The sequence below is a fragment of the Panthera onca genome, chromosome D4 (genome assembly GCF_046562875.1).
Source record: "Panthera onca isolate mPanOnc1 chromosome D4, mPanOnc1 haplotype 2, whole genome shotgun sequence".
In the NCBI taxonomy this organism is placed as follows: domain Eukaryota; kingdom Metazoa; phylum Chordata; class Mammalia; order Carnivora; family Felidae; genus Panthera; species Panthera onca.
The window spans coordinates 11,518,533-11,546,354 of NC_138351.1; the positions used below are offsets into that span (position 1 = coordinate 11,518,533).

Here is a 27,822-nt window from a genome sequence, read left to right on the forward strand (position 1 = left end):
TCTCCCAGGGCCACAGAGTCCTAGTCAATAAATGTGCAAGATCAAAAGCAATTTTCACCTTTTCCATGGTTCTCTGGAACCGTAGCTCCCTGCAGTTCTCCATAGCTCCCTGCAGTTAAGGGCAGTAAAGGGGTACAGACGAAGCCTTTGGCTGACCCACAGAGCCCTCCTTAGGGCCACCACAGTTCCTGCAACCCCATCTATAGACTGGGGGTGAGAGCAAACTCTGGCCTCCAGGCTGTTCGAGGACTAAATGAGACAATGCTTAAAACGGTGCCCGGAGCATAGCTGGGAAGATGCACACTACATTTCGGATGGGATTATTTTTCCCTCCTCAGGGATGCCAGCAGTTACAGGATTAGAGGAAGGACAGTCATTGTGACACCTTCCGAGAATACAGACGGAGCTCTAAGATGCCAGGTGGAGCCACCGAGCCCTCAAGAGGCTGAGTCCATTCTGGCCCGGCATGGGAGAAGCAGTGTATTCAAGGTGACTTCTGAATATAAAAGTTTCGCATGTGATTAATACATTAGGCTAAGGAAGCGTTATGTAACTTTGAGCTTCCAAGGAGAGGCAAAACGGCAAGAGGACTGACGTTGGACGAGAGCCCTTGAGTCTCTGGCCCTCGGGGGCTGAGCGGGCTGGGCAAACCCTGCTTCAGTCTTCGTGTCCTGTGTGTGCAATGGGGATGACTCCCCAGGGTACTTCTCACATACAGGTCTTTACTGGGGTTTCAAGGACGTATTAAGGAGCCCTTAGGGCTGCTACTGGAACCCTGACATAGCAGAGTTTGAGAACCTCATCAGAGTTTTGGCTCTCCAGTCTAGCGATTGTGCTTATAATATGTAACTACTAAATAATATCTAAGAATGACTAGGTGACGTGTGTGTACATATGTGTGCGTGTGTATGCGTAAATGACGTGAGATATTTTTTAACGGGGATACCTTGGGACTTGGTTTGTTTGAGATTCCACAACATCAAATTTCGTTTTTGCTACCCGACTTTTCACGTGCCATCTGATAGATGAATTTGGTTTAAGATTATCTGCAAGAATTGTGTACAGATGGACGATGACCCGAGTGAATCTCCTTCACGTGGAGAAACTTGACGGCGAGTAGGGTGAGTACAGGGACGTACAGGAATGGCATGTTGCTGTTGATGCTTCTCATGCCTCAAGAGGGTTTCAAGGCCAGTTCATTTGCTGCCAGAGCACAGAGCTCATGTCTCAGGGCTGACGTTGTTGCTACAAGACTTGGAGGCTGTGGCCGCCCACCTTAATGAACTTGGCTTTTAGAACGGGAAATTGTGGTGCCGGCTGGGTACGAAGACCCTCGGCTCTGTCGATGCCTCGTGGGGCAGGGATGGTGGGGACTAGTGGATCTTCACGGGTGCTCACAAGTCCCCCAGGGAGACAGGATAATGTGCACCCCTGGGGTCCTCCTCTCCTTACCTCATTCAGTAGCCCTAGGGAGGGTCTCTAGAATCTGCTTCATTTTTACTAAACAGCCCCCGGAAGATTCTGTTGTAAGAATTCCAGACTGTGCCTTGAAAAGATGCCTCTCTAGCAAACACCCTTCCCCAGCTAGGGGTCGGGACTCGGTGAAAAGCTCAAAGATTTGAATCCTGGATGTTTTTGTGGCACGGGCTGACTTCCTTTTAACCCGATTGTACATCTCTTCTCATTTCCTCCCCAGGATGACTTTTATTTTTGTTTCCTTTGACCCCTTGTTGTCTAATATCCTATTATTCAGTACTGTTCCCTTTTTCTTAGGCTTGAACTTACAGAGATAAACTAGAGCTCAGGGGGAAATCCTACCCTCTCTCTCGTAAAACAAAAATTACTGACTTAATGTCACAGCGGAAAGAACCCAGTGACTATAAAGCTAACTCTATCACTAAATCCTAATCCACTCCTAACCCTAATCCCCGAGATTGTCTGTATATACATTTTTATGTACAACTGACTCTTGAACAACATGGGTTTGAACGGCGAGGGTCCACTTACATGCGGATTTTTTTTTTTTTTTGATAAGTACAATACAGTCCTGTAAATGTATTTCCTCTTCTTCATGATTGCTTAACATTTTTTCTTTTCTCTAGCCTACTTTATTGTATGAATACAGTATATGACACACATAACGTATAAAACATACACTGACTGTTTATGCTACTGGTAAGGCTTCCCGTCAACAGGAGGCTCTTAGTTAAGTCGTGGGGGGAGTCAAAGTTATATCTGAATTTTCATCTTGGGGGGGGGGGATGGCATTCCTCTCCCCTACAGTGTTCACGAGTCAGCTGTGGTTGGTATCTACGCTTGTATCCCTTTTTCATTTAACATCATATCAAAATTTATCTCCATTTATCAACATTGATAAAACGGATATTCTTAGTTGCTTTCTTTTCCCTTCCAGTAATGATTTAAAACCTGGGTATTAGTATCGTTCTTTTCATGCGAAAATGAAGGACTACAGCTGTGCCTTCTGCCCTTCTAGTAGAGATCTGATAGAAGTTGGAGGGTAAACAGATTTGCAAGTTTCATTTTTTTTCTTTCCCTAATAAATATCAGTTGGTGCTTGTCTGGCACCAAGCAGTGTGCTGGGGCTACAGAGAGGATCATAAAGACAGACCCAAATCCTAGCAGTTGAATAAGCAAGACGGAAAGACAAATATAAATTGGGATGATTGCTGGAATGGAAATAAACAGGGTGTTTGAAGAACAGCAGAGAGGAAGACATATTACAGCATAAGCGGGTCAGAAAGGCCTCTCAGGGGTGGTGACGTTTAAGCTGAACCCCGAAGAGAAGAACCCAAAATGTGCGTGCCTGGGCGGGGGCAGGGGATGGGAGGTAGGGAGGGGAGGGAGAATCTGAGAAAGGCTTTGAGGCTGGAAAGGCCACAGCGTCTTACAAGAACCAAACTGGGAACGACGTGGCTGAATGAAGAGAGGAGGGTGGTATGAGCCCAGGTGAGAGACGGAGGGAAACATAATCGTACAAGGGCTTCATAAGCCACGATAAAATTTGTGCTTTATTTCCGGCACGCTGGAAATCGGTGAAGGGTTTTCAAGAGGAGGGCGACACGACCTGTTTAGAATCGGCAGCCCCCGTGCGAAATGACCGGGCCAGCACAAAAACGAACACGTGCAAGGAGAAAGGAATTGTAAGAAGCACCCGGCAGACGATGGCAGCTCAGCCAGGTGTGGGGCGGTGAGGATGGCTAGAAGCTACAGGCGGGAGGGACATTCTCAAGGTGGCATCGGCAAGCATGGGTAGGAAGACGGGCAGAGGAGTGAGGAAGAGTTGGATTTTGGGCAACGATCCCATATTTTCAGCAGGAGCAACTCGGGGGAAAAAAACGTCAGTCCCCAACCTGGGCAACTGCGCTGCCTTTCTGCAACGTGTTTCTCACGCCCTACGGGGTAGACACACAAACACGCAAGGATCTCACCAGAAGCTCGAAGAAGAACCAGGCGTACTTGAAGACGGTTTCTCTCACCATCCCGGTACTGACCACCATCTGCAGGGCAAGCTCCTCGTGGAAATGCTGGACGAGAACCAGAGAAACCAGTCTGAGATGGCAAGGGACTTCCACACTGACACCTCTTCTCTCTAGTGGCTTGTTAGTTACTGACACACATGTCCTAGGTGTCCCAGACCGCAGCTGGATGGCAAGGTCAGTGCTCAGGTAACCTGACACGGAGAATCTTCTAGGCAGGTGGGAGGAGGCTGGTGGTGGTATCATGGAAGAGGGCTAGGTCTGAAGGAATGGCCTTCGCCTGGGAGTGACCCTACAGGTGGGGCTGAGACTGTTACTTTCCTCTCGGCCTGTGAGGCGAATTATCTGTGTGACCACGTGCAAGCCATTCCTCTCTTGGCTCTCAGTTTTCTCATCTATAAATCTGTTGGTTGGTAGCAGTGGTGGTCAAACTGGAATGTGAGTCAGAATCCCCTGGAGGGATTGTTGAGACACGCAGACTGCTGGGTCCGCCCTCAGGGTTTTGGATTTGGATTTGGATCTTCTAAGTCTGGGGCCTGACCTGAGAATTTGTATTTCTAACAGGTTCCCAGGTGACGCTGGTGCTGTTGGTCCAGGGACCTCAATATGAGAACTGTTGCCTAGGTGGTATCTAAACTCTCTTCCAGGGGTGCCTGGCTCAGTCAGTTAAGCACCTGACTCTGGCTCAGGTCAGGATCTTGTGGTGCATGGGTTCAGGCCCTGCGTCAGGCTCTGTGCTGACAGCTCAGAGCTTGGAGCCCGCTTTGGATTCTATGTTTCCCTCTCTGCCCCTCCCCTGCTCTCTCTCTCTCTCTCAAAAATAAAATAAACATTAAAAAAATTAAGCTCTGTTCCAGGTAAGACAATTCTTGTTTTTATAATCGCACTATGGCATTGTAGGAAACACGATGGGTTGGGCTTATGAGCAGATCTTCTGCATTAAACAGCGGGGAACTCAGCATTTCTCAACTCCTATGTCCCAGGGTCAGATGCTGGAAGTTCTCGGCTTTGCTCTATGTCTACACTTCCTTTCGAGTTATCTAACTGCTCAACAGCAAACGTAGCAGGTGGTGACTGTGGCATCTTTGTACATTTCCCATTCCCTGGTTTATCTGGCTACTTATTAATGCACTGACAACAGCTTTGCTTGGGAGGAAGTTCAAGAATAAAGGTAAGGCCACCAATTCATCTCAGTTTTCCTGAGACTTGGTCTGGAAACAGAAAAGTCCTGCATCCCAGGGAACCCTTGGTCCTGGGCAAACAGAGATGGGCAGCCACCTTAACTAATGGCAAAAAATGGCATCTGCCTACTGTCATTGGATTTCGCTAATCTGGTGATCATAAAACCGAGCATAAATATAGATGAACTATTTTTTATTGTTCTGTGGGTGAGAGCTAAACTATTTGAGGGGTGCCTGGGTGGCTCAGTTGATTAAGCATCAGACTCTTGGTTTCAGCTCAGGTCTTGATCTCAGCGTCTTGAGTTTAAGCCCCATACTGGGCTCCATGCTGGGTGTGGTTGATGGGGGGTGGGAGGGAAGAGAGGGTGGGTGATGGGTATTGAGGAGGGCACCTTTTGGGATGAGCACTGGGTGTTGTATGGAAACCAATCTGACAATAAATTTCATATATTGAAAAATAAATAAATAAAATAAAATAAAATAAGAAAACAAAAAAAACCGATTTGAGCATCCTAATACCACATGCGAGGGTACCAGCAAAATGGCAGTTAAGTCTTCAATTCAATCCCTAAAACAAAAATTGATTATAGCAAAGGCTGCCCTTGACAAACCTTTACAGCACCCACCCTAAACAGTGTGCAAGGAACCCAATTTACTATCTCACGGACATTAACATTTGAGAATTAGTAAGCTAAAGGGAGACTCATGGGAAAACCCATGTGCAGATGGCTGGGTATTCTATTTATATACTTAGCCGGTTAATGGCGATGGGTGCAAAATGCTTAGATGTTTCAGCTTGTCAGGAGGCCCCCCCCTTCATTCTTCCAGGTGAGTCAAATCTTTATGATCTTAACACACGGAAAGAGGGCATTTGTCTGCTGTTAGGAGACTGCCAGGAAGCTCACCCCCTTGAGAGCGCCAGGAGGCGGAATGTTAATGTAGCAGGTGGTCTAAGTGTGCCTATGATGTAAGTTGGCTACGCCCGGATCTTGCCCCTGTAGGAAAGACACGCTCCGCTAGCTTCAAAGGTAACCTCTGGAAAATAGGTCAGTTTGACTGCCAGAGTCTTATGGCAAGAAGAGATTAGAGGATAAGCTGCTTCTTAAAGTAATTTATGTTGCTTACCAGGCAACATTATTACAAGAACACCTTGCTCCTGACGTTACAGGAGACAGCCAAGCAGCTAAATCCTTTTTTGCTGAGCTACCGAGGAAACACTGTCTCAGCTGCCCTCTGAAATGAAAAGATTGGCTTCTGGTCATTGAAACCAGCAGGAACAAAGTCAAAAGAAGGCAAGTGCAAAACCAAACGTGATGGCCTGCCTTAAAGAAGCCTGGCTGCCGGCAAACCATGGCTTTTAAAAGAGGGACTTTGTGGGGCACCTGGGTGGCTCAGTCGGTTGAGCGTCCGACTTCGGCTCAGGTCACGATCTCGCGGTCCGTGAGTTCGAGCCCCGTGTCGGGCTCTGGGCTGATGGCTCAGAGCCTGGAGCCTGCTTCTGATTCTGTGTCTCCCTCTCTCTCTGCCCCTCCCCCGTTCATGCTCTGTCTCTCTCTGTCCCAAAAATAAATAAACGTTAAAAAAAATTTTTTTTTGTTAAAAGAGGGACTTTGTAACCAGTCACTGCAAAGCACCAAGCTAAGTTTCAGAGTAGGTGCAAAAGTTATTGTCAGCACCTGGCCCCATCTTTTTTCACTTCTTTGAAAAGTAACTCCTGGTACCTCTCCCCGGACATACGGTGCCTGGACTACTGAAAAGTCTGCGCCCCCAGGCGCAGGCAGCACCCCCACCCCGCCACGCTTGATCTTTCCCTCACTTGGTCCAAAGTGAGCTGAGCTGAGGCTCCTTCCCTCCTTGCATGTTTCATAAACATTCCCTGTGGCGTCAGCTGTTGCAAACGGCTTACTGTGTTATCCTTCCAATCAGCATACTTAGATTTTAATAAGGGACTTGAAAGACACTCAAGGGCTTAAGTAACTACCATAAAGGAGCAATTCTGGGTGCCTGGCAGAGGAGAAATCCTAAGAAAGACACCCCCACCCCTTAGACCACACAGGCCGTGACTGGGGCGGGAGAATTTTTTTTTTTTATAGGATGTTCTGGCGAACAGTTTGTAAAGTCTCTGAACTCATAAGTAAAGCTGATTAGAATGAATTAAGTTTATTCGTTATTTGAGAGAGACAGAGACAGTATGAGTGGGGGAGAGGTAGAGAGCGAGGAAGAGAAAAAATCCCAGGCAGGCTCCATGCTGTAGGCTCAGAGCCTGACGCGGGGCTTCATTTCATGAACTGTGAGATCATGACCTGAGCCAAAATCAAGAGTCGGCGCTCAACTGACTGAGCCACCCAGGCACTCCCGATTACGAAGAGTTTTGGGGCGCCTGGGTGGCTCAGTCGTTTAAGCGTCTGACTCTGGCTCAGGTCATGATCTCACAGTGTGTGAGTTCAAGTCCCACGTTGGGCCTCTGTGCTGACAGCTCGGAGCCTGGAGCCTGCTTCCGATTCTGTGTCTCCCTCTCTCTGCCCTTCCCTTTGCTTGTGCTCTGTCTCTGTCTCTCTCTCTCTCAAAATTAAATAAACAGACATTAAAAAGATTTTTAAAAACGAATGAATTTTGAGGAAGCATTTCCTGTCACTTGATCTAGTATTGAAATAACTGATACCTAATTATTGCCATTCACTTTTGTTGAGAACGAACTGTCCTCGGCTTACCTGCTACTGAAAAAGAAACTAATGCAGTGCTTCTGAAACCGTGTCTCTGGATGAGCGTCACCTGGGAACTTGTTAGAAATGCAAATTCTTGGGCTCCACTTAGATCTATTGGGTCAGAAACTCCGGGAGTAGGGTGCAGCCATCAGTTTTAACAAACCCTCCGGCAGGGCACCTGGGTGGCTCAGCGTATTGAGGGTCTGACTTCGGCTCAGGTCATGATCTCGCAGTTCGTGAGTTAGAGCCCCGCATCGGGCTCTGTGCTGACAGCTCAGAGCCTGGACCCTGTCTCTTTGCCCCTCCCCTGCTTGCGCTCTACCCAGCCCCCTCCCCCCAAAATAAATAAACATTAAAAAAAAAACAAAACCCTGCAGGTACTTCTGAATGCATGGAAATTTGGAGAACCACTCACTGAATAGGAAACCAATTGGTCAAAAAATGGACGATGAGGGACAGAGCTACAAAAGTGTGTCTGTGTCAGGAGGGTGAGAACGAGGGAGGAGAGCACTTTGATGGTGTCTATTATAAATCATAGTGAGAGGACACGGGCAAATCGTACTCACACTGCCCGGCTCTGTACCTTTTTGCTGGCTGGCCTTGGGGCTGTGGTCGAACTGGGAACATCATTGTTGCCAGAGCAATAGTAAGACATTCGGTTGCAGTTACGATCAGCAATCTGAAAAACACAAACCATGACGTATCTGTCCACTGACACTGGTTCACTGCACAGATGAGCCTGCGGTCTGGGAATCACAACCTCAGAACTCATTTCCGATACATTTCTGCCTTTTTTTTTTTTTCTGGTTACAAAGGAAAGACAATTGTCATAAATATAAAACAGAGCAAAGAATGTAAGGTCACATTTAATTTTATTGCTCCTGAGATAATCACTGTTAGCAGTTTAGTGTGTAGAGTGACCCATAGTTAAAACCTCGTTAAGACCACGGGCTGCCGAAGTCCCTTCCATGTTGTGACTTTATTGGGAGGGCGTGAAAAATAAAGTGTGGGAACAGCGCCTCTCTGTGGGCTAGTACGGTACTGTCGTGGGCTCTTAAAACACTATTTTAAAAATTGTCAAAAACCACTGTGGACAAAACGTTCTCCCCTTGCTACAACACGATTAGAAAATTCTTAACCCAATCCACATAGAAATTTAATAATTTCATTTTTATTAAGGACACCAGAATGATCAAGCCTGTCATTGACAGCTGCAGGCTATTTCCCCACCCTTCCCCCCCGGGGCCATCAGAAAATGCTAATGCTTAAAGGGACCTTAAATATGAGGTTGGACCATGGTGTGCTGGCAAAGGTAACAATCGGCTTCTGAGGGGGAGGAGCTGGTGTGCAGCATTTGCCTATTTCTGTGCTGTAAATGCTTTCATCGTGGCAGATTTCAGGTTAACATAACGTCACTGAACAGAGCGTTGGGAAGAGAGGTGCACTAGCAAATCATTCTGTTGTACATCCTCCATACAAATACAATAGACACAAATGACCTCAAGAACACAGATAAGAGTAAAACGTAGTAAAATAGTGAGGAAGGGCGTTTGGATACTACCTTTCTAAAGTGGAATAATTTTGGATTTATGGACAAGTTGCAAAGGTAGTACAGAGTTCTTGTGTACCCTTCTTTGCCCAGTTCCTCTCGATGTTAGTATCTTACATAACTATGATACCTTTGTCAAAACTGAGAAATTAACATGGGCTCATGACTAGCAACTAAACCACAGATTCAGATTTTACCAGTCTTTCCGCTAAAGTAGAGTTTCAGTTTTAACATCCAATCCAAGATACCATATTACATTTAGATTATTTTTTAGTTAATACAGCTTATTTAATTGTTAGTTTATATAATTTCATTTTTGACAGTGTCTGTGGTTAACATCTGGCTCAGAACACTTCAGAAATTTGACCAATCAGCTCTCAGAAGCCGTGGGTTGATTCTGGAAGTCAAAAAAGGTAGAATAGAAACAATTTCATATGGTGCACACTCTAGATTCTCTAGATTGTTAGAATCTTTGGTAGTGGGTCTCTAGGTGTTTCTTAAATTCATTCATGGTTCAGAAACTCCACAGAGACGAGGAAAAGGAGGCCCAGGGCAGAATCAGACTTGCCCCTGACCCCTCAGCTGGGGGGGTGATAGAATCGAGACCCAATTCTGGTCTCCAAATCATTCTTCTCATAACACACTGTCTCCAGTGGGCGGATCTTGTAAGAGAAATTATGTCAACACCTAGGAGATTGATATATCATAATCAGGGGAAATGAAATTACTCTAAAAGCTTATCCACAGATCCATAGATAACTGGGGAAAAAATTCAGATGGCAGCTTTATGGAAAAACAAACAACAATATTGAATTATACACTCAGGAGTGTGAATTTCATGATTCTATCACAATTTTGAAAAAAATGTTCAGGTGAAACACATTCTACAAAATATCTGACCAGGACTCCTCAAAACTGTCAAGGTCATCAAAATCAAGGGAAGTCTACAAAATTGTCCCAGCCAAGAGGTGACTGAGGAGACAGGACTACAAAATATACCGTGGTATGCCAGATGGGATCCTGGAACAGAAAAATGGCATTAGGGAAAAACGGATGAAATCTGAATAAGATATGAAACTTTAGTTAATAAAAATAATAATGGATCAACATTAGTTAATTGTGACAAATGTACCATCCTAATGTAAAATGTTAATAAAAGAGAGACTAGGTAAGGAGTATACAAAAACTTTCTGTACTATATTCACAATAATTCTATATATTTTCAAGTGTTACAAAATAAAAAAATTGTGCCAAGAAAAAGCAAAGAATTCATGGTAGGAAAACAGGATAACCCAAGTCATCAACCCTCTCGGGATCTCGGTTTTTGTTTACAAAACCTGGCTTTGCTCTTTGGAATTATTTTATGGGGAAATCAACTTATGGATGTGAATGAATATTTAAAAACAACAATGGCAACAACACCATTCTAGTCATCTGAAAAACAATCAAAGTTACATTTGCTTCTTTGCAAACAGAATCCATGGACCCCATGCGGCTCAATCAGCTATCCCCTAAAGATTTCCCACCAGTGGCAACTAACTGAGCAGGTCTTCAAATGCCAGGCTTGCCTCTGCCCGTTGGCAGAATGGTCTCGATCACTTCCAAAGCCGAAGCCCTGAGAGCATCGGGACAGCGGAGCAGGGGCAACGGTCCCGGTCGATTTCGTGCCGTTTCGCCAAGTTTCGGTGAAAAATGAAAAGAGCTCGCGTCACCTTTCAGGGTTTGACACCTTCCCTACCTTTGACGACATGATGTTCTTTACCTCCTCGTCTGCTGCACAGTGTGGTCCCGCGAGGTCTGGATTACTACTGCTCATCACCCGCGCCTGCAGCAGCTTTGAACTCACGGCGGCAGCCGACGTGCGTCCAAAGGTGTGGTAGCGAGGGTCGGGGAGGCCAGCAGGGGCGCCTGCACCCCGCCAGGTACCGACATGTCAACAGAAAGGGGATCAGAGTCACTTACTGTGCTTGAAAGGGGAAGGGAGAGAGTGGATCGAAAACCCACCTGATTAGATCTTGGAATTAGGGTCTTCTATCAAATGCTGGGGGAGGTCTGAGGGGCAGTTGATAAGGTGGGAGGCAGCAGGGAGCTGGGAACACACACCTCATCCAAAGGCAGAGGCGGCTACTGAGCCAACCCCAGGGCTACTGGAGCTTCTGATGGTTCTAGACAAGCTAGAAATGTGGACTTGTAAACTTATTAATATTTACATTAAGACAGCTTTAAAAGTCCCGTGAGGTGTTCTGAGATCTGAGAATCCAAGGAATCCTCTGAGCCTCATATCAGTTTTCACCGTGACGTGTAAGTCTTCAAAAGTGATTATGTGAGTCTTTGAGATATTACCAGTTCTGTAAAAACTCAATCGAGGGGCACCTGGGTGGCTCAGGGAGTTAAGCGTCCGACTTCGGTGTAGGTCAAGATCTCATGGTTTGTGAGTTCAAGCCCTGCATCGGAATCTGTGCTGTCAGCTCAGAGCCTGCTTCGGATTCTGTCTCCCTCTCTCTCCCTCTGCTCCTACCCTGCTCACTCTCTCTCTTTTTCAAAAATAAATAAACATTAAAAAAAAAAAACTTACACAAAAAACCTCAGTTGAAATTACAGGTTTACTTGCAATGAGGCTGCGTGGACTAATAAAAATGGCAAGTTTCTTTGCTAGGTAGGACCTCGAGGTTTGTAAACTTGGTAATGCTACTTTTCATATCCTGCTGACTAGAAGCACCGGGCGATTCTTACCTCTGTAACTAATTGGGAAGGCTGGAGAAAGGCACCGTTGTTATTTCAAAAGTTTAGTTTGGGGGAAATGAGGACAGGGATTTCTTTTCTTCATAACGAGACGTTTAGGAGTCAGTGCTCACCACGACAGTCAGATATGTGTTGTGTCCCTGGTCATTATCATCCTAGTGTCCTACATTCCTGTTGTCACTGAGCCATCTTTGAAAAGAAAAGATCCTCGCCTGCATCAGAAATTACCCACTGGGGGGGTGCCTGGGTGGCTCAGTCGGTTGAGCGGCCGACTTCAGCTCAGGTCATGATCTCACAGTCTGTGAGTTCGAGCCCTGCATCAGGCTCTGTGCTGATGGCTCAGAGCCTGGAGCCTGTTTCAGATTCTGTGTCTCCCTCTCTCTGACCCTCCCCTGTTCATGCTCTGTCTCTCTCTGTCTCAAAAATAAATAAACGTTTAAAAAAATTTTTTTTAAAAAAGAAATTACCCACTGGGTAAAGACCAGTGAGAGGTCATCCCACCAGCGGAAAAAAAGAGGAAGTGCCTACGGTATACAAAGAGGGAGCGAGGCAGGAAGGAAGCAAGAGGGAAAGCTCTAGAAATAAACTTCTCAATTCAGCATTCATGTTCCGTTTTGTATCACTGATGCAAAAATAAGTGACAAATGAACAAAATGGGTTTTACCTGGAAAAAAAGTTTCCGTGGAAGAGGTGATGTTGGGCATTTTCTTATATTTGTAATTATGTGGCAGTGGGCTGGGGGTGGGGGGGGGGGACCTGCCCACCAGATGCCCACACCGGGGGCAACGCTACCTGACTTGGGCGAGTCCCTGGGCGGCTCCGGCAGGCGGAAGACGTAGTGCACGTACGAGGCCAGCAAGCAGTTCCTCCCGTGCTGGTCCTTGGCCAGGTCCTTGCTGTTGTGCAGACTGTTGGCGATGGCCACGACAGACTCAAAGGCAAACTGGGAGAAGTTGGCTGAGGAACCGAGAGAAAAACGGGTGGCCTCATCATCAGTCATTAATGAATCCAGGTGGAATGTTCTCTAGGGCTGGGTCCTCAATGGATCAGAGGTAGAATGTTCTCCGGGGCTGTGCCAAGGAGTCCTCGCTGCCGACCAGCTGAACCAGGCAGGTCACGATGCGGGCCGGGGCAGAGTGAGCAGTTTTAGGGCCACCCTCCGCCCCGGCTCTGCTTACTGGGAACGACTTGCACATTTCCTTCTCCATCTCCCCCTGTGGCCAGGACTTGAGACGGGGTCTACTGTGGCTCTTCACAACAAAGACTTGAGACCGTCTAGACCCCCTTCCCCCTCTCAACCGTGCTGTGACCTGGTGTTACTCAGTGGGACCCGCACTGACATGAGCACTATCACCTGGGAGCCAGTTAGACATGCAGACTCTCGGGCCCCGCCCCAGACCTCCGGAGTCAGAATCCGCATTAAAAAGATGCCCAGGTGATTCTCAGGTGCGCTCGGGTCTGAGATGTGCTGTTGCAGCACGCAGATTCTTGGGGCCACAGATTAATCTAAAAAGGGAGATGTGGGGAGCCTGGGTGGCTCAGTCGGTTAAGTGTCTGACTTCGGCTCAGGTCATGATCTCGCGGTCTGTGGGTTCGAGCCCTGCGTCGGGCTCTGTGCTGACAGCTCAGAGCTTGGAGCCTATTTCGGATTCTGTGTCTCCCTCTTTCTCTGACCCTGCCCTGTTCATGCTCTCTCTCTCTCTGTCTCAAAAATAAATAAACGTTAAAAAAAATTTTTTTTTAATAAAAATAAAAAGAAAATAAAAAGGGAGATGTATCGTGCTGTCCTCCGTTGTGGACCCGCCCAAATGATTGATGACTGTGTACAGTCTTGTTCAGGAGCCCCAAGCCCTCCACGGTTTGGCCCCACCCTAGGTATCCAGTCTTGTACCTTTTCTGTTCAAATTCAACTCCCTTTAAAATGAGGTAGCTGTTCAGTCCCCACCGTGTGTCTGCTCTGTCTTAGCTCTGCCATTTTTCTCATGCTGTTGTCCTCACCTGGAAAGTGCTCTTTGCTCCCACCGGCAAAATCCCAGCAGCCCTGCAATGATGGGCACAATCCCCCCTCCTCCACGAAGGCTCTGACACCACCCAGTACAGGGTTTCAGTGACACCGACACATAAAGTTCTTTGGCCGTTCCTGGGGGAACTCTGTCTCTCTGAGGAGGCATCCAGCCTCCCGGCATTCACCGGGGTGAAGTGCATTTCTCCTCCTTTCTTGTCTCCCCACCGTGCCTTCCATAGTGCCTGACAGATGGGTTCTGAATAAATGCTGTACCTTAAGTGCCTCCAACCATTTGGTCCCCCAGGATAGGCAGCAACTTGCTACAAGCTCAAAACAGGTGAATGAACACTCTGTCTAGTGAACAAGTCTATGTTAAATAGCTGGAACATACGGGGCACCTGGGTGGCTCCTGTCGGTTAAGCGTCTGACTCTTGATTTCGGCTCAACTCATCATCTCACGGTTTGTGAGTTCCAGCCCCGCGTGAGGCAGTGAGCTGATGGCGTGGAGCCTGCTTAGGATTCTGTTCCCCTCTTTCTGCCCCTCCCTCTCTCAAAATAAATAAAAATAAACTTAAAAACACTAGCTGGAACAGACAAAGCAGGGTGGAGATATGTGGGGGCATGGGAAGAAATCTGGGAGGGGGGTGAGCTTGCCAGTTTGCAGGAATCTATCCGGAGAAGCAACAGCTCCACGAACAACACTCTGGCCTGCCTGTGACAAGGATGTCTAACCTGTGGATGCACGAAAGAAGCATCCCAGGACACGATGCACCCGAGGGATTCTTCCCGGCTCTGCAGGCTACCTGGCATGTTCTAGACTATGAGTTCATGGCCCCTCCCCGCCAGCTCACTCGTGCCACGGCCCAACTGTGTTACTTACTTCTCTTCTGACACTCCCAGGAAAGGGTCTTCCGATACTGTTTTCTGAACCTCTTTTTTTCTAAACCAGACATTCGGGTTTTCCGCCTTTGTCTTGCGCATCTTGCTTGCACATTTTGGCCTTTTCCCCTCCGCCCCTCCTTCAAAGCCATCTCAAATACTGTCTTCTTCCTGGGACCCTCCTTCATCCTCCCAGATGGATGTTTTCACCACCCCTGCTCCGGTATTTAGCGTATGTGTCCCTATGAGGACTTCTGTCGGTCCTGCTGCTCTTTGCCATGTTGTAAGTCCCACAGAGGACTGGAGCATGGGTGGGACCCAAAAGACATCCGCTGGACTGGAGGGCACAAGACCACATAAGTCCAGCTGAAAACAGCCCGAACAAAGGTGCCTCACAGCTGCTGGTCTCCTGGAGGAGTCGGGGGAACGCTGGACCCAGGTCATACCTGACATTGTCCCCAGAGGAAGTCTTACACATCGTACTTAGTGCTAACGTGTTCAAAGTAAGCATTTAAAATATACTGTAAGACAGAAAAACCACTGAGTGGTTGCTGGGGACTGAGGGGAAGGGTGAATGGGGAGTGGCTATGGATGGGTAGGGGCTTCCTAAATTTAGGGCTGATGAAAATGTTCTGGAATTAGATACCAGTGACAGTTGGACAACTATGTGAATGTGCTAAAAATCAGTGAATTGTGGGGCTCCTGGGTGGCTCAGTCAGTTGAACGCCTGACTAGTGATTTCAGCTCAGGTCATGATCTCACGGTTCATGAGTTTGAGCCCCGTGACGGGCTCTTTGCTGACAGTGTGGAGCCTGCTTGGGATTCTCTCTCTTTGCCCCACCCCTGCACGCTGTCTCTCTTTCTCCCACTCTATTTTTCTAAATAAATACATAAACTTAAAAAAAACAAATGAATTATATGCTTTAGTGAATTTTAAGATATGCATATTATATCTCCATAAAAAAGCGATCACACTGAATTTCAATTTAGAGAGTTCCTTTCCTCGCATTTAATAGGAACTGTCTGACTTCTTCAAACCCTATTTCTTTGTTGGTCAAGAAAACAAATATCTCAGAGGTAAAATAAATCCATCAATTATGAGAAATGGAACTTGAAATATTGCCTCTGATCATTCAGTACATACGTCGTTAAAAGCTGCAATTTTAAGCATCCTACATTAATATGCATTTTTTTTAACATCCAGGAAGTCTCAAAAAAAAAAAAAAATCAGCGGACTTGGCTTCCCTGGACTCACGTCATCATTGGAAAGGAAGATAGCACCGCCCCTGTTCTCAGGATTTCCGGGAAGTCTCGGTTCCCACAACAAGGCGCCGCCCCCCTCCCCCGGCCCCGCAGGCCTCCCACCTGTCTGGCCGGCGATGACCATGGGCTGCACGGAGAGCTGGAAGAGCTTGTCCAGCACCAGGTGCAGGAACAGCACCAGCGGCTCCAAGCGGGAGGAGTTCAGGCAGATGAGGCTGAGCTTCAGCTCGTGCTCCAGCGACGTCTCGCTGATCTTCTGGTCCAGCACGCGGATGGGGAAGGTCACCTGGCTCTCCAGGGAGTGGCAGAGGGTGAAGAACCTCTCCAGGTGGTTGTCCTAGGAGGGCAGATGGCACACGTTGCACGGGGCTCACCCCTCCGTGCTCACCAGGGGGTGCACGGACACATACAGCTCCAAGCCTCTCATCCCACGTTCCAGACCAGGAGTTCTAAGACAAGGCTGTTTCACACCGAGGGTATGAACTCCTCTGTGCCATGGTGTGAACCAAACAATCGCTTCTTTAAATTTTTTTTTTTTTTTTTATGTTTTATCTTATATTTGAGAGAAAGAGAGAGAGAGAGAGGAAGCATGAGCAGGGGAGGGTCAGAGAGAGGGAGTGACAGAATCCAGAGCAGGCTCCAGGCTCTGAGCTGTCAGCACAGAGCCCGACGCGGGGCTCGAACTTGCGAGCAGTGAGATCATGACCTGAGCCGAAGTCGGACGCTCAACCGGCTGAGCCACCCAGGCGCCCCAAAACAATCTCCTGATAACTATTAACTGAAGAAAACATGCTTTGGACTCTGGCATGGTTTGTAAGCAGAGGCAAGGACACCAGGTTAGACACGTTGCCAAACAGGGGGTCTGAGCACACGTAAAGTGCAGGCAGGGGCCAGAAAAGGAGGGAATGTCGAACTGGCATGGGGGAAAGCTGGAGAGATGGCAGGATGACAGAGGGAAATGAGACAGCAGGAGAAAACGCTGCAAATGGGACCCCCTCGCACGACGTCTCAGCCAGCAGGCAGCAGGGCAGGTCCTGGGTTCCTTCATCTAGGGGCTCCACATTTTTATGAGGTCTTCCTCATTTAAACCACAAATAAAACCTGAACAGGCCTGGAAGTCTCCACAAAGAACCAAAGGTTGTTTTTGTTCTACCCATGCGCAAAGACGGTCACTGATGTTTTACTGGACTCTGTCCTTACAGGTTTCTCTGCTGTACCCACAGCTTCCTTCTGGCTCTGATCTCAAGTGGACCTTGAGGTTCCTTACCTGGGTGTGAACCGAGGAAACAGCTTGCACTTCAATATTAAATACTCCCTTATGTCCTTCAGCCCACTTAATGGGAGGGTTCTGTAGAGGGACTTTCTGTGTTAAAGAAAAAAAAAAAAAAAAAAGATTAGCAACTCAGTCCCCTTTTCTGATCACCGACAAGCCGAGTGAAGCAACTTGACCCTGTCAATGTCAGGGTTCTACAAATATAACCCTCCCTGGAAGCCTAATCGGAGTGGTCCAGGAGTTAAGAGCCCTGAGTTCAAGTTCAGTTCTTCACAGAATTAGTTACTGTTACTTTGACAAGTCAAATAAACTCCCATTTTCTTATGCTGAAAGGAGGGATCAGAAATGAGTGATGTGGGGCGCCTGGGTGGCTCAGTGAGTTAAGCATCTGACTTCGGCTCAGGTCATGATCTCGCGGCTCGTGAGTTCCAGCCCCGCGTCGGGCTCTGTGCTGACAGCTCAGAGCCTGGAACCTGCTTCGGATTCCGTGTCTCCCTCTCTCTCTGCTCCTCCCCCGCTTGTGCTCTCTCTCTCTCTCTCTCTCAAAAATAAATAAACATTACAAAAAATTGTTAAAAAAAAAAAAGAAGTGAGTGATGGGTCTTAAACTCCCATCCAGCAGTGATAATCCTGGATTCCAGGGAGTAATACTGCAGCGAATTCCCCATTAGTCAGGAATGTCAAGACCAAGTGTAGAATACCTTACAAGACATGAAATTTTAATGCTCTCGAGTGCCTGCAGTTCCTTTCCCTTCTAACACCGTGTTTCCAAATAGCAGTCCTGGTAGGCTCCCGCTTTAACTACTCAAAAGGACTCTTTCATATACTATTTATAGATCAGCAGTTGTTCAGTCCTTAGGGACTTGCCTTAAATTCCCACCAGAATTGGCATCCTCTAGAGACACCACCACACAGCGTTGAGTGAGCACCGCCCAGCCTGGCCCAGCCACGTGAGTGTGGGCGTCTCCCGCCTTCTAATGGAAGGAGGCTTGCTGTATCTACAAGGGGAGGATGTGTGCATGGGGTGCGGACCCTTGGAAGTCCTCAGACAGACTCACAAATGGGGGCTCAAAGCTGGATCCAGCCCACAGACAAGTTCTGTTTGGCCCAGTGTTGGAAACTTTTCTTTTTTTTAATGCTTATTCATTTGTGAGATACAGAGAGAGAGGGACAGAGTGTGAGCAGGGGGCGGGGACACAGAGACAGGGAGACACGGAATCCTAAGTGAGGCTCCAGGCTCTGAGCTGTCGGCACAGAGCCCGACGCGGGGCTCGAACTCAAGAACCGCGAGATCATGACCTGAGCTGAAGTCGGATGCTTAACTGCCTGAGCCACCCAGGCGCCACAAGAGCCCTTATCTTTTAAGATAATTGTAAAATATTTATAAATGAAATGATATAACGTCTGGGATTCGCTTCAAAGTAATACTGACTGATGCAAACCTGCGCCAGGCAGACGAGGAGCACGAGAGCTGGTGCAGGGCCAGTGCCTCTGTGGTGACCACGGAGAGGCCACCGGGCTCCCTTCAAAGGGTGGACTGCAGCACTGTGCATGCGCAAGAGGTGGCACAGGAAACAGGAGGAAGCAAAGACTACCGACATTGGCATCTCGGGAGCAATAAAGGTATCCAACTGCAGACAGCGACAAGGGACCCACCCAGAGGAGGAGAAACCTGGCGACAGTGTGGGAACCTGCTAAAAGGATCTGTACTGAGAGCACCTGTTGTCGCGGAAGGGCTCTATCTGCCTTGTGCTTTACAATACATTATTCTGTGAGTCCCTTTGTCATGGCAAATGCAAGGTGGTGCTTCCTTGGGTGCAAGGTGCATTTGCCAAACATTCAGAACTGGGGATGCCTCAATGAAGGGGGTTCCACGTCCACATCTGCTCCCATCCTATCAGAGCAACGTGCTCTCAGAACATGCAACACGCTGAGAGACGGCCGTCCTCCCAAACATGCTGAGCATCCTCAGTCACATTTAAGGGAATGAGAAGTGCATCTGGGCAGGTGGTCCAAGACCATGGCCAGCCAGGAAAGGGCTCCTGGCTAACTTGGCGGTTACCTCTGCAGAATGCATGGAATAGTTGGGGGGCAGCTTTTCCAAGGCAACTGGGAGACAGTAGGATCCCGTTTGAAGGCGTTCGTTTAAGAGAATTGGCAGCCACTGAAACAGATGATGTAAAGAATAAAGTGGTATTTATTACAGCACATAATTCTGGCAATTTATCTAGCTCACAATAATCAAATGCAACTAAATGATGATTAGATATTGACCAGGCCTCTTTGCGGCAGTAATTTCAGTCAAGTTCTTTGCATTTTAAATTCCCTGAGAGCTCCGAAGATAGTAATATCCATGATTTACTGCTTTCAGAGCCAAAGTAGTAGCATTTTTCTTTATAGCCAGTGTTTGTGAGTGTCCGAACAAGATCAATGTTTATCTTACCTTATATATATATATATATATATATATATATATATATATATATATATATATATATATACATACATACATACATATTTAAAGAAACAACTTTCTTCCCCTTGGGGAAAAAAGAGCTAGTTTTATATGTGGAGCATATATGTTAAATTGGGAAATAATGGACAATGCCATGCTTTTTTCTAAGTGAGTGTTCTTCCAGAATCCAGCATCCCCTAGCTTTCCCTTCCAGAAATATGTCATCTGCTACATCAAGTCATGTTTGCTTTTTGCTATCATCTGGCTTGGCGTATTTTGCTACTTCTGGCAGGAAAAAAAGCAAGTGAGTAGAATTTAGTTGTTGATCTCTACAGGGACCTTGAGTCCCTCAACCGCAGGGTGAATCAGCAAGTTGAAAACGACTCACCGAATATCCCAGAAGACTTTCCACGGAGGCTCCTTGCTTCTGCTGACAGCTGATATGATAGAAGGTGAACAGGAGGTGGTGATGTACTGTGAGCTTAGCAGGAAGCTTAATTTTCACTTCTTCATAGAAGTCAGGAGACCTGTTTCAAAAGCACATTACACACAAACAACTTTTAGCAAGAATGATGACTTCTCTGACTATAAATTGTAAGGCCACAGTCCTTTTGCTCCTCAGAATTTGCCTGCTTGGTGTGTGGCCTTCTATTTTTTTAAATGTAATTTATTGTCAGGTTAGCTAACATACAGCACAGAGGGTGTGCTCTTGGTTTTGGGGGTAGATTCCTGTGATTCATCGCGTGCTTGTCCCACCGAGTGCCCTCCTCAATGCCCATCACCAACTCTCCCCTCTCCTCCACCCCCCTGCCCAAAACCTCAGTTTGTTCTCTGTATTCAAGAGTCTCTTATGGTTTGCCTCCCTCCCTCTCCGTTTGAAACTATTTTTCCCCTTCCCTTCTCCCATGGTCTTCTGTTAAGTTTTTCAAGTTCTACATATGAGTGAAAGTTCTACATATGATATCTGTTTTTCTCTGACTGCCTTATCTCACTCAGCATAGTACCCTCCAGTTCCATGCATGTTGCTGCCAATGGCAGGGTTTCATTCTTTCTCACTGCCAAGTAGTATTCCATTGTATATATAAACTACATCTTTATCCACTCGTCAGTTGATGGACATTTAGGGTAGTTCTAAATTAAAAATGAACTACCCTACGTCCCAGCAATAGCACTTCTAGGAACTTATCCAAAGGATACAGGAGTGCTGATGCATAGGGGCACATGGACCCCAATGTTTACAGCAGCACTTTCAACAATAGCCAAATTACAGTGTTTTGCTTTTTACTCTACATCATTCTGCTCTCAAGCTAGAGATCCTTGGACCAACCTTATGCCCCCGGATATACTTTGCCTACCTAACACTGCATACAAACTAAAGGTTTTCTCGGGGTCGGGGGGGAAAGATCTCTGCACACACAATGGAAAAGTTCAACTTCATCTGAAAACGGGATAAGGCTCAGAGTCTTGCTGTGACCTCCTTTTCTATCTCCACCCCAAGAACAGGGACTGGCATGTGGCTGGCACTCATCAAAGGAATTTGGATTAGCAAATGAATGATGTTAGGAAGGAAAAGGAACCTGATTTTAGTGAATTACAAAGTCCCAGATACTTTACTAAGGGCTTCATGTATATTATTCAGTTCATTGTCAGCCGAACCCAGGAAAGTGCATTCAGAGAAATGCTTAAATGGGCCAAGGTTATCAAGCCAGGATCAAACCCAAGTCCATCTGACTCTGTAAGGGTGGACTATTCATCTCCTCTTCCTGTGAACTGTGAATAACGGTTTAGACGTTATTCTGTGACTCAGTTTACCCACAGAATAATGAGTGTTCCATTTCTCTTGGCCAACTTAAATCTCCTTAAAGTTGACAATGGGGCAGGTGTGGAGTGATAGTTAGAAGACAAGTAGACAGAGAAAGGAGAGCCGGTTTTGTTTCTGGCCCCCTGCAGTATCTCAGAGCAAGGTAGGAAATTTATTTCTTTATTTAACACCATAAAACTTCTCATTATCATACTAGGACAGAAGGCTCCAGAAAAGGCCAAACGACATTCGGTTCTTAAAGATATTTTCTTCTCCCAGTCTTAGGCAATGGCAAAAAATGTGCATCTCTGACCCAGAATCATGGAACTGACATATATTTGCTTGGTCCCTCAGTCCCCCAAATTATAAAACTTTTGGGAGGAATCATCTAAGGGGTTCAGAAAAGCCAGGAGATAATGAGACAACCATGACGTAGGTTTACAACTCTGAAACGTACTTACTTATTATGGTATGTAACGGCTGTGTAAACTTCCTGGAGAAACTCCGGGCCATTAGATTTTCCGAAGATGATCTGTTCGCCAATACAGAAAAGACCAAATGAGCGGTGATATTTGGGTTCATCAAATCAACTGCCATCGGCCCAGGGGATGCTCTGGTCTCACAGAGCTGCATTTTGCAAATTAAGGGTGCTGAGTTTACAACTGATCCAATTGCACACGTACCAATGGGGAACTGGTTACGAAGGGTATATTACTGACCAAGGGCCACAGGGCTATGAGCCTGGAAGGCCAGCACTTTCTCCACTCCGCCTCACTGTCTGTATGTCTGTACTCCAGGGCGGAGCCACAGAGCGCTGCCCCAGCGACTCTGGCCCGGGCTCTTTTCCCTCCAGAGACATGGACCTGGTCGCTTGGGTGATCAGGGCCTTCACTGGCCTGTCCACATGTTCGTGCTATTTAGAAAAAGACACCTCTTCTGGCCTGACTCAGCCCTAAAGGCACATGATTTGACTCATCTTTGGGCAAAGAAAACAAGGGCCCTTTTTACTAGGTGCAAAAGTGACAGGTCCCGGGGCCTGGGGAGTAGAGAACAGGCTGGGCCTGGCCCCCACTTGTCCCTTATGAGAAATTTCTGTGCAGCTGTACCCGGCTGCCCTGGGAGCCTTGCCAGGGGCCAGAGCAGAGAGAACCAGGGGCATTTCCTTGAGTATTTCCTTGAGCATTTCCTTCCCACCACTGTTGCAAGAAGATACCTTTGGGTAGGTGAGTAAGCCAACAGGAAGATGGTTAAAAAAAAAAAAAAAAAAAAAAGGAGATACTTCTAGAATGGATGCACTGGAAAAAAATTACTTCAGTAGAAAGGTGTATTAACTGGATTCTGGGACTTGCATTAAATAATAACAGCTAACTTCCCATCTTATTGGCAGATAGTAGAAATAATACAGTACAAATTCTGGCCTTTTGGGTTCCCTAGAGAACACTGTTATTATATATTTATTATTTGATTTAAATTTTGCTTCGAGATGAAGCTCCATTCCCGAGATGGGTTGAGATGGTGTGTGCTTATCATGACTAGGCAATATATATCTCCAGATGTGGTCTGGGGCTCAGGCAGAGTGTATCTCAGTGCACATCTGGAAATAGAGCAAACATGGCTGACGCAGTGGGCCCGTCTCTCCAACTCTTATGCCAGCAGGGGTGGTTTGGAAAGATTTCGTGATATTTTTCAGTCCTCTCAAACGCTCTGCATTTCCAAATTTCATAGACCGCTAGGAAATAAGTTAGGGAAGAGACTTTCAACTTAGACTGGCCCTGTTTCCCCATCAGCACACCGGGACCCATGTCGGACTAGCCCCAAAGGCCTTTGCGCATGCTGAGAGGTGTTGGTCGGCCTGAAGAGACGGACTCTGTGTGCCGCTGGGCTTTGGATGTTGCCGGTGGGAAGGTCAGCACACCCCGGGGTGAGGCACGTATACGTGTCCCTCTTACCGGCATAGCATTGCTAGCATCCTCCCCAGACATAAACTGGATCTTTATTGTAATGTTCCGGGCAGATGCTAGTTTATTAGCAAAGTTCAGCCTCTGCGGGTAGACGTAGAGAAGGTTTCTGGAAAAGAAAAGGTAAAGAACCAGTGAATCAAGTCATGAGCATGATTTTGCCAAGTTCTTCAGTGAATACTAAAGCCTATGCTCATGAGGTAATTATTCTGACGGAGTCTCTCCTTTCTGAAGTGAATGATTTGGGGAGGAGTGAGGTATTATTGATTCTTCCTCTTCAGCTGCAGTCATCGATGATAACCAGCACTGTTCTCTGCTTTGCTACATGGAAAGACGTGTCTGCTGCAGCTCAGAAAGTCCTACCATCTGAGGGTATGGAAATTTGCCTAGAGGGAGTATGTCTGATACAAAGAAAGCAAAAAAGGTTCAGCTCATCTTCAACGAAACTCATGACCACATCTCATTTCTTTTCTTTTTCTTCCTTTTTTTCCCTTTCTAATCTGTATGTTGTGGTTTCAATTTTTTCTTGGCATTGAATTCTGGATATGTTTAGCTTTCTTTACATATATATATATTTTTAAGTTTATTTATTTTTTTTTAATTTTTTTTTAACGTTTTATTTATTTTTGAGGCAGAGAGAGACAGAGCATGAACAGGGGAGGGGCAGAGAGAGAGGGAGACACAGAATCGGAAGTAGGCTCCAGGCTCTGAGCCATCAGCCCAGAGCCCGACGCGGGGCTCGAACTCACGGACCGCGAGATCGTGACCTGAGCTGAAGTCGGACGCTTAACCGACTGAGCCACCCAGGCGCCCCTTAAGTTTATTTATTGAGAGAGAGAGAGAGAGAGAGAGAGAGAGAGAGAGAGAGAGAAGGGGAGGGGCAGAGAAAAAGAGAGAGAGAGAAATTCCAAGCAGGCTCCGCACTGTCAGTGTGGAGCCTGACGCGGGGTTTGAACTCACGAACTGTGAGATCATGACCTTCACTGAAACCAAGAGCTGGTCACCCTTCTTTTCCTACCTAAGATGACTGTTCAAACCTCCAGCCCACAAGTTATATGACAATCACACAACAACAACATGAAAAATATATCCATCCATCAAACAACTATGCGACAGCTACTAGGCTAATTATCATTTTGTATGTTTTTTTCATTCTATTCGCATTATTGCCAGTATATTCCACTAAAAGGTAAACTCTGGGAAGGCAGAGATTTTTATCTGATGTTTTCATCCACTGATGAATCTCCAGCATATAATACTGCCTAGGACATATAGGTGCTATGTAAATATTTGTGGAATAAAGGAACAAATGTGTATATTTTTGAAGAATCCTATCCTTGACTCAAAGAAATAATGATACTAACATTTATAGAGCACTTATCCTGAGTCAAGCAGTGTTCCAAATTCTTGGTGTTTGTTAAACTGTTCAAGTCTCATAATTATCCTCTAAGTAGGTACTATTGTCATGGCATCATCCCCATGTCACAAATAAGGAAAAGATGAGATACAGAGGTGTTAAATCATTTTCCCAAAATCATATAGGTAGGAGATGTCAGTCGGGAACTGAAGTCAGGGAGTCTGGCTCCGGAGCTGGGCTCTTAACTACTAAGCTGTATTCCCTCTGACAAGACTCCCACAGAAATGACCAGAATGGTCTTTCCATCCTTTGTTATTCATGACATCTCTCGGTGACAAGTGTGCCTCGTTTTCTGGGTCTTATTAACAGATGAGTGTCAACAGTACACAGGGCTGATTCAATTAGTGTCACCTTCTTCGGGCAAACGTCTTGTCCTTCTCACACTTGGTCCACTGTTCTAACTCCTAGGTAACACAGTCTCTGCAGACAGATACATGCTTGTCCCAAAGGCTTTCAAGAGGACAAAACTACCTTTGTGTGAACCAGACACAGGAGAGGAGTGACCAAGAGAGAGAGGACCAGGTGACCAGATTTTTCCTTTGTGAATAGTAGGTTCTTATAATACATTAAAAAGATTTGCCTGTTAGTTGGTATAAGGGTTTCTTAACCTCACTGTTACTGACATTTGGGACTGAAAACTTCTTGTTGTGGGATGGTCCTGTGCAATGTAGGACATTCAGCACAATCCCTGGCTTCTACCCATTAGATATTAGGAGTATCTCCCCCCTACTCAGTTGCGACAATCAAAAATGTCTCTGGAAATTGCTAAATGTTCACCGGAGGGGTCCAAATCACCCCCATTTGAGAACTACTTATCTACACATGTGATTTTGTGTGGTAAAGATCTGTTCAACTATACCCAGAAGATTTCCCATCTTTTTTTTTTTTAATGTTCATTTATTTATTTTGAGAAAGAAAGGGCACACATGAGTGGAGCGGGGCAGTGAGAGACAGGGACAGATGATCCGAAGCGGGCTCTGCACTGACCGAACAGAGCGTGATGCAGGGCTTGAACCCACGAGCCGCAAGATCATGACCTGAGCTGAAGTCAGATGCTCAACCAACTGAGCCACCCAGGTGCCCCAGATTTCCCACCTTTAATAGATATAGTCAATGCCGTTCACTGGGTCCATGTTCAAATGTAAAGTATGCTCTACTGGAAAAGGGAAAAGTCAATACTCAAGTACGAGGCAGAAGATGAAAATTCTAAATCTGTTTAATTTATGAAGTCTGCGGTAGTGAGGGACTGGAAAATCAAAAGGGAAGGACTAAGCTGGCATTGACTCTCGTCTTGCACCCATAACCCCTTCGTTGTAATAACCAGATTTATCCTGCAGTCACGTGTGTGTGAAAGTGGTCATTTTGGACCAGCGTCTGCATAAATGCCCAGATTTACCCCATGGCTCTTCCTTGCTACGACACTGTCAGCGGGGACAACACTAATAGCCACAGCCCTGGACAAGACCAAATGGATGGGCTGAGTGAACCCGCTCCTGAAGGACCTGGCTGACAGCCCCACCTCAGTGATTTGGCACCAGACGTGTAAATAAAAAGCGAGCCATGTGACAAAGTTAATGCTCCAGGGAGAGCCCCCTGAACTATCAGGAATGGACGCAGTGATCCTCAGAATCCCTGCTCTGGTCAGGCAAGAGGAAGTGAAAAGCTTTCTGAATGTTTTGTGATGGGGGTAGCCCTCAGAGCTGAGAAAATACGAGAATGCAGGGGCTAGAGCTGGGCCTTTAATAAAAAAATCATATTCTCAACCTAGCTTCGCTTTCGTAACGAAATTTCGGGGTTTGACATTTCTGTTCCGTCATATGTTTCATGCAACTTATCATTGTTGAAAGCGACGATGCTTTATTTCACTGAGTGTCGTAAAACCTTCAGTCTTACACCAGCTATCAGGCAAGGTTAATTCCGTTAGCCTGCCGGTCGCTGGAGGCTGAACACAACACAGCAGTGCCCCACCTGTTCCACAGAACCCTAGCGCTTTGCAAAACGTTAACAAGTATGTGGGGAAGTGGAGGAGCGGGGTGACCAGATGCTGCTGGGAAAGACTGGAAGAGACCAAGATACACAGGTTAATGTGCACCGTGAATCTGCTGTCAGGGGAAAAGAGGCCGCTCCCTTCCCTCAATGTTTTGACCTCAGAACTCATTTCATTGATCTGTTCTTTCATGGTATGTTTCACATGTGTAATGTTCTGAGAAATCACCTGGGAAAACACTGAAATGAACTTATCTGGGGACAGAGGAGCATCCCACATCGAGGGAGGAAAAACGCATCACGATTCTCTGCTCAAAGAGGTTGCAAGGTGATGAGGGACAACTCTCAGGTGCTCAAGGAAGAAAATGCTACTTGGAGCTATCAAGAACACACAGGCGCTCTTTTCTTCGGCAAGTGCAAAGGTCAGGGAGGTCTTACTTTACCCTCGACTCTCTGTATTGGGCAATTTTCTGGAAGCACAACGGGGGTGACACGGTGCTGGCGACAGATCTTAACTGCTGTGTCTCGTGACCTCTCTAGGGCACTCTGTGTCTTGCACTGTACTTCTGATGCCCTGGCGTGGCAGCGGCTGGCGCACACACTTCCCCCTGCCTGCTGGCCTTTGTCTCCAGCTCTTTCTAGCTGCCATCCTGTCCTCTTGTTGATCTCTTGTGATCTCAGGATCACAAGTGGTTTTAAACGGTTCACTGCAGGGGCGCCTGGGTGGCGCAGTCGGTTAAGCGTCCGACTTCAGCCAGGTCACGATCTCGCGGTCTGTGAGTTTGAGCCCCGCGTCAGGCTCCGGGCTGACGGCTCGGAGCCTGGAGCCTGTTTCCGATTCTGTGTCTCCCTCTCTCTCTGCCCCTCCCCCGTTCATGCTCTGTCTCTCTCTGTCCCAAAAATAAATAAAAAACGTTGAAAAAAAAATTTAAAAAAAAAAAAAAAAAAAACGGTTCACTGCAGTGACCGCTTCCTACACTTAAGTGAAAAAGAATATAATTGCAAGGCAAGAATGTCATCACAAGGAAATTGATTAAATTTAGCAAACGGGCATAATATTCAACAGGCTTCAAAAGCCAGGAAAGCGTCGATGCCTTCCTCCGAAACGTAG

At 46.6% G+C, this 27,822-nt stretch overlaps 1 protein-coding gene across 5 annotated transcripts in view; it reads right to left on the minus strand.

Moving 5' to 3' along the window:
- Positions 1-27,822, minus strand: part of DOCK8 (dedicator of cytokinesis 8) — a 228,608-nt gene that overhangs the window by 65,224 nt on the left and 135,562 nt on the right. For 4 of the 5 annotated variants that reach the window (XM_078436042.2, XM_078436044.2, XM_078436045.2 and 1 more), the window contains 10 exons: positions 23,300-23,417; positions 21,812-21,882; positions 19,938-20,076; positions 19,157-19,258; positions 17,089-17,184; positions 15,924-16,158; positions 12,467-12,631; positions 10,671-10,840; positions 7,967-8,062; positions 3,450-3,545 (listed from right to left, as the gene is read on the minus strand). In XM_078436042.2, coding sequence (XP_078292168.2) covers positions 3,450-3,545; positions 7,967-8,062; positions 10,671-10,840; positions 12,467-12,631; positions 15,924-16,158; positions 17,089-17,184; positions 19,157-19,258; positions 19,938-20,076; positions 21,812-21,882; positions 23,300-23,417 — 1,288 coding nt within the window. The remainder of the gene's footprint in view (positions 1-3,449; positions 3,546-7,966; positions 8,063-10,670; positions 10,841-12,466; positions 12,632-15,923; positions 16,159-17,088; positions 17,185-19,156; positions 19,259-19,937; positions 20,077-21,811; positions 21,883-23,299; positions 23,418-27,822) is intronic. The other variant, XM_078436043.2, reaches the window with a different exon arrangement.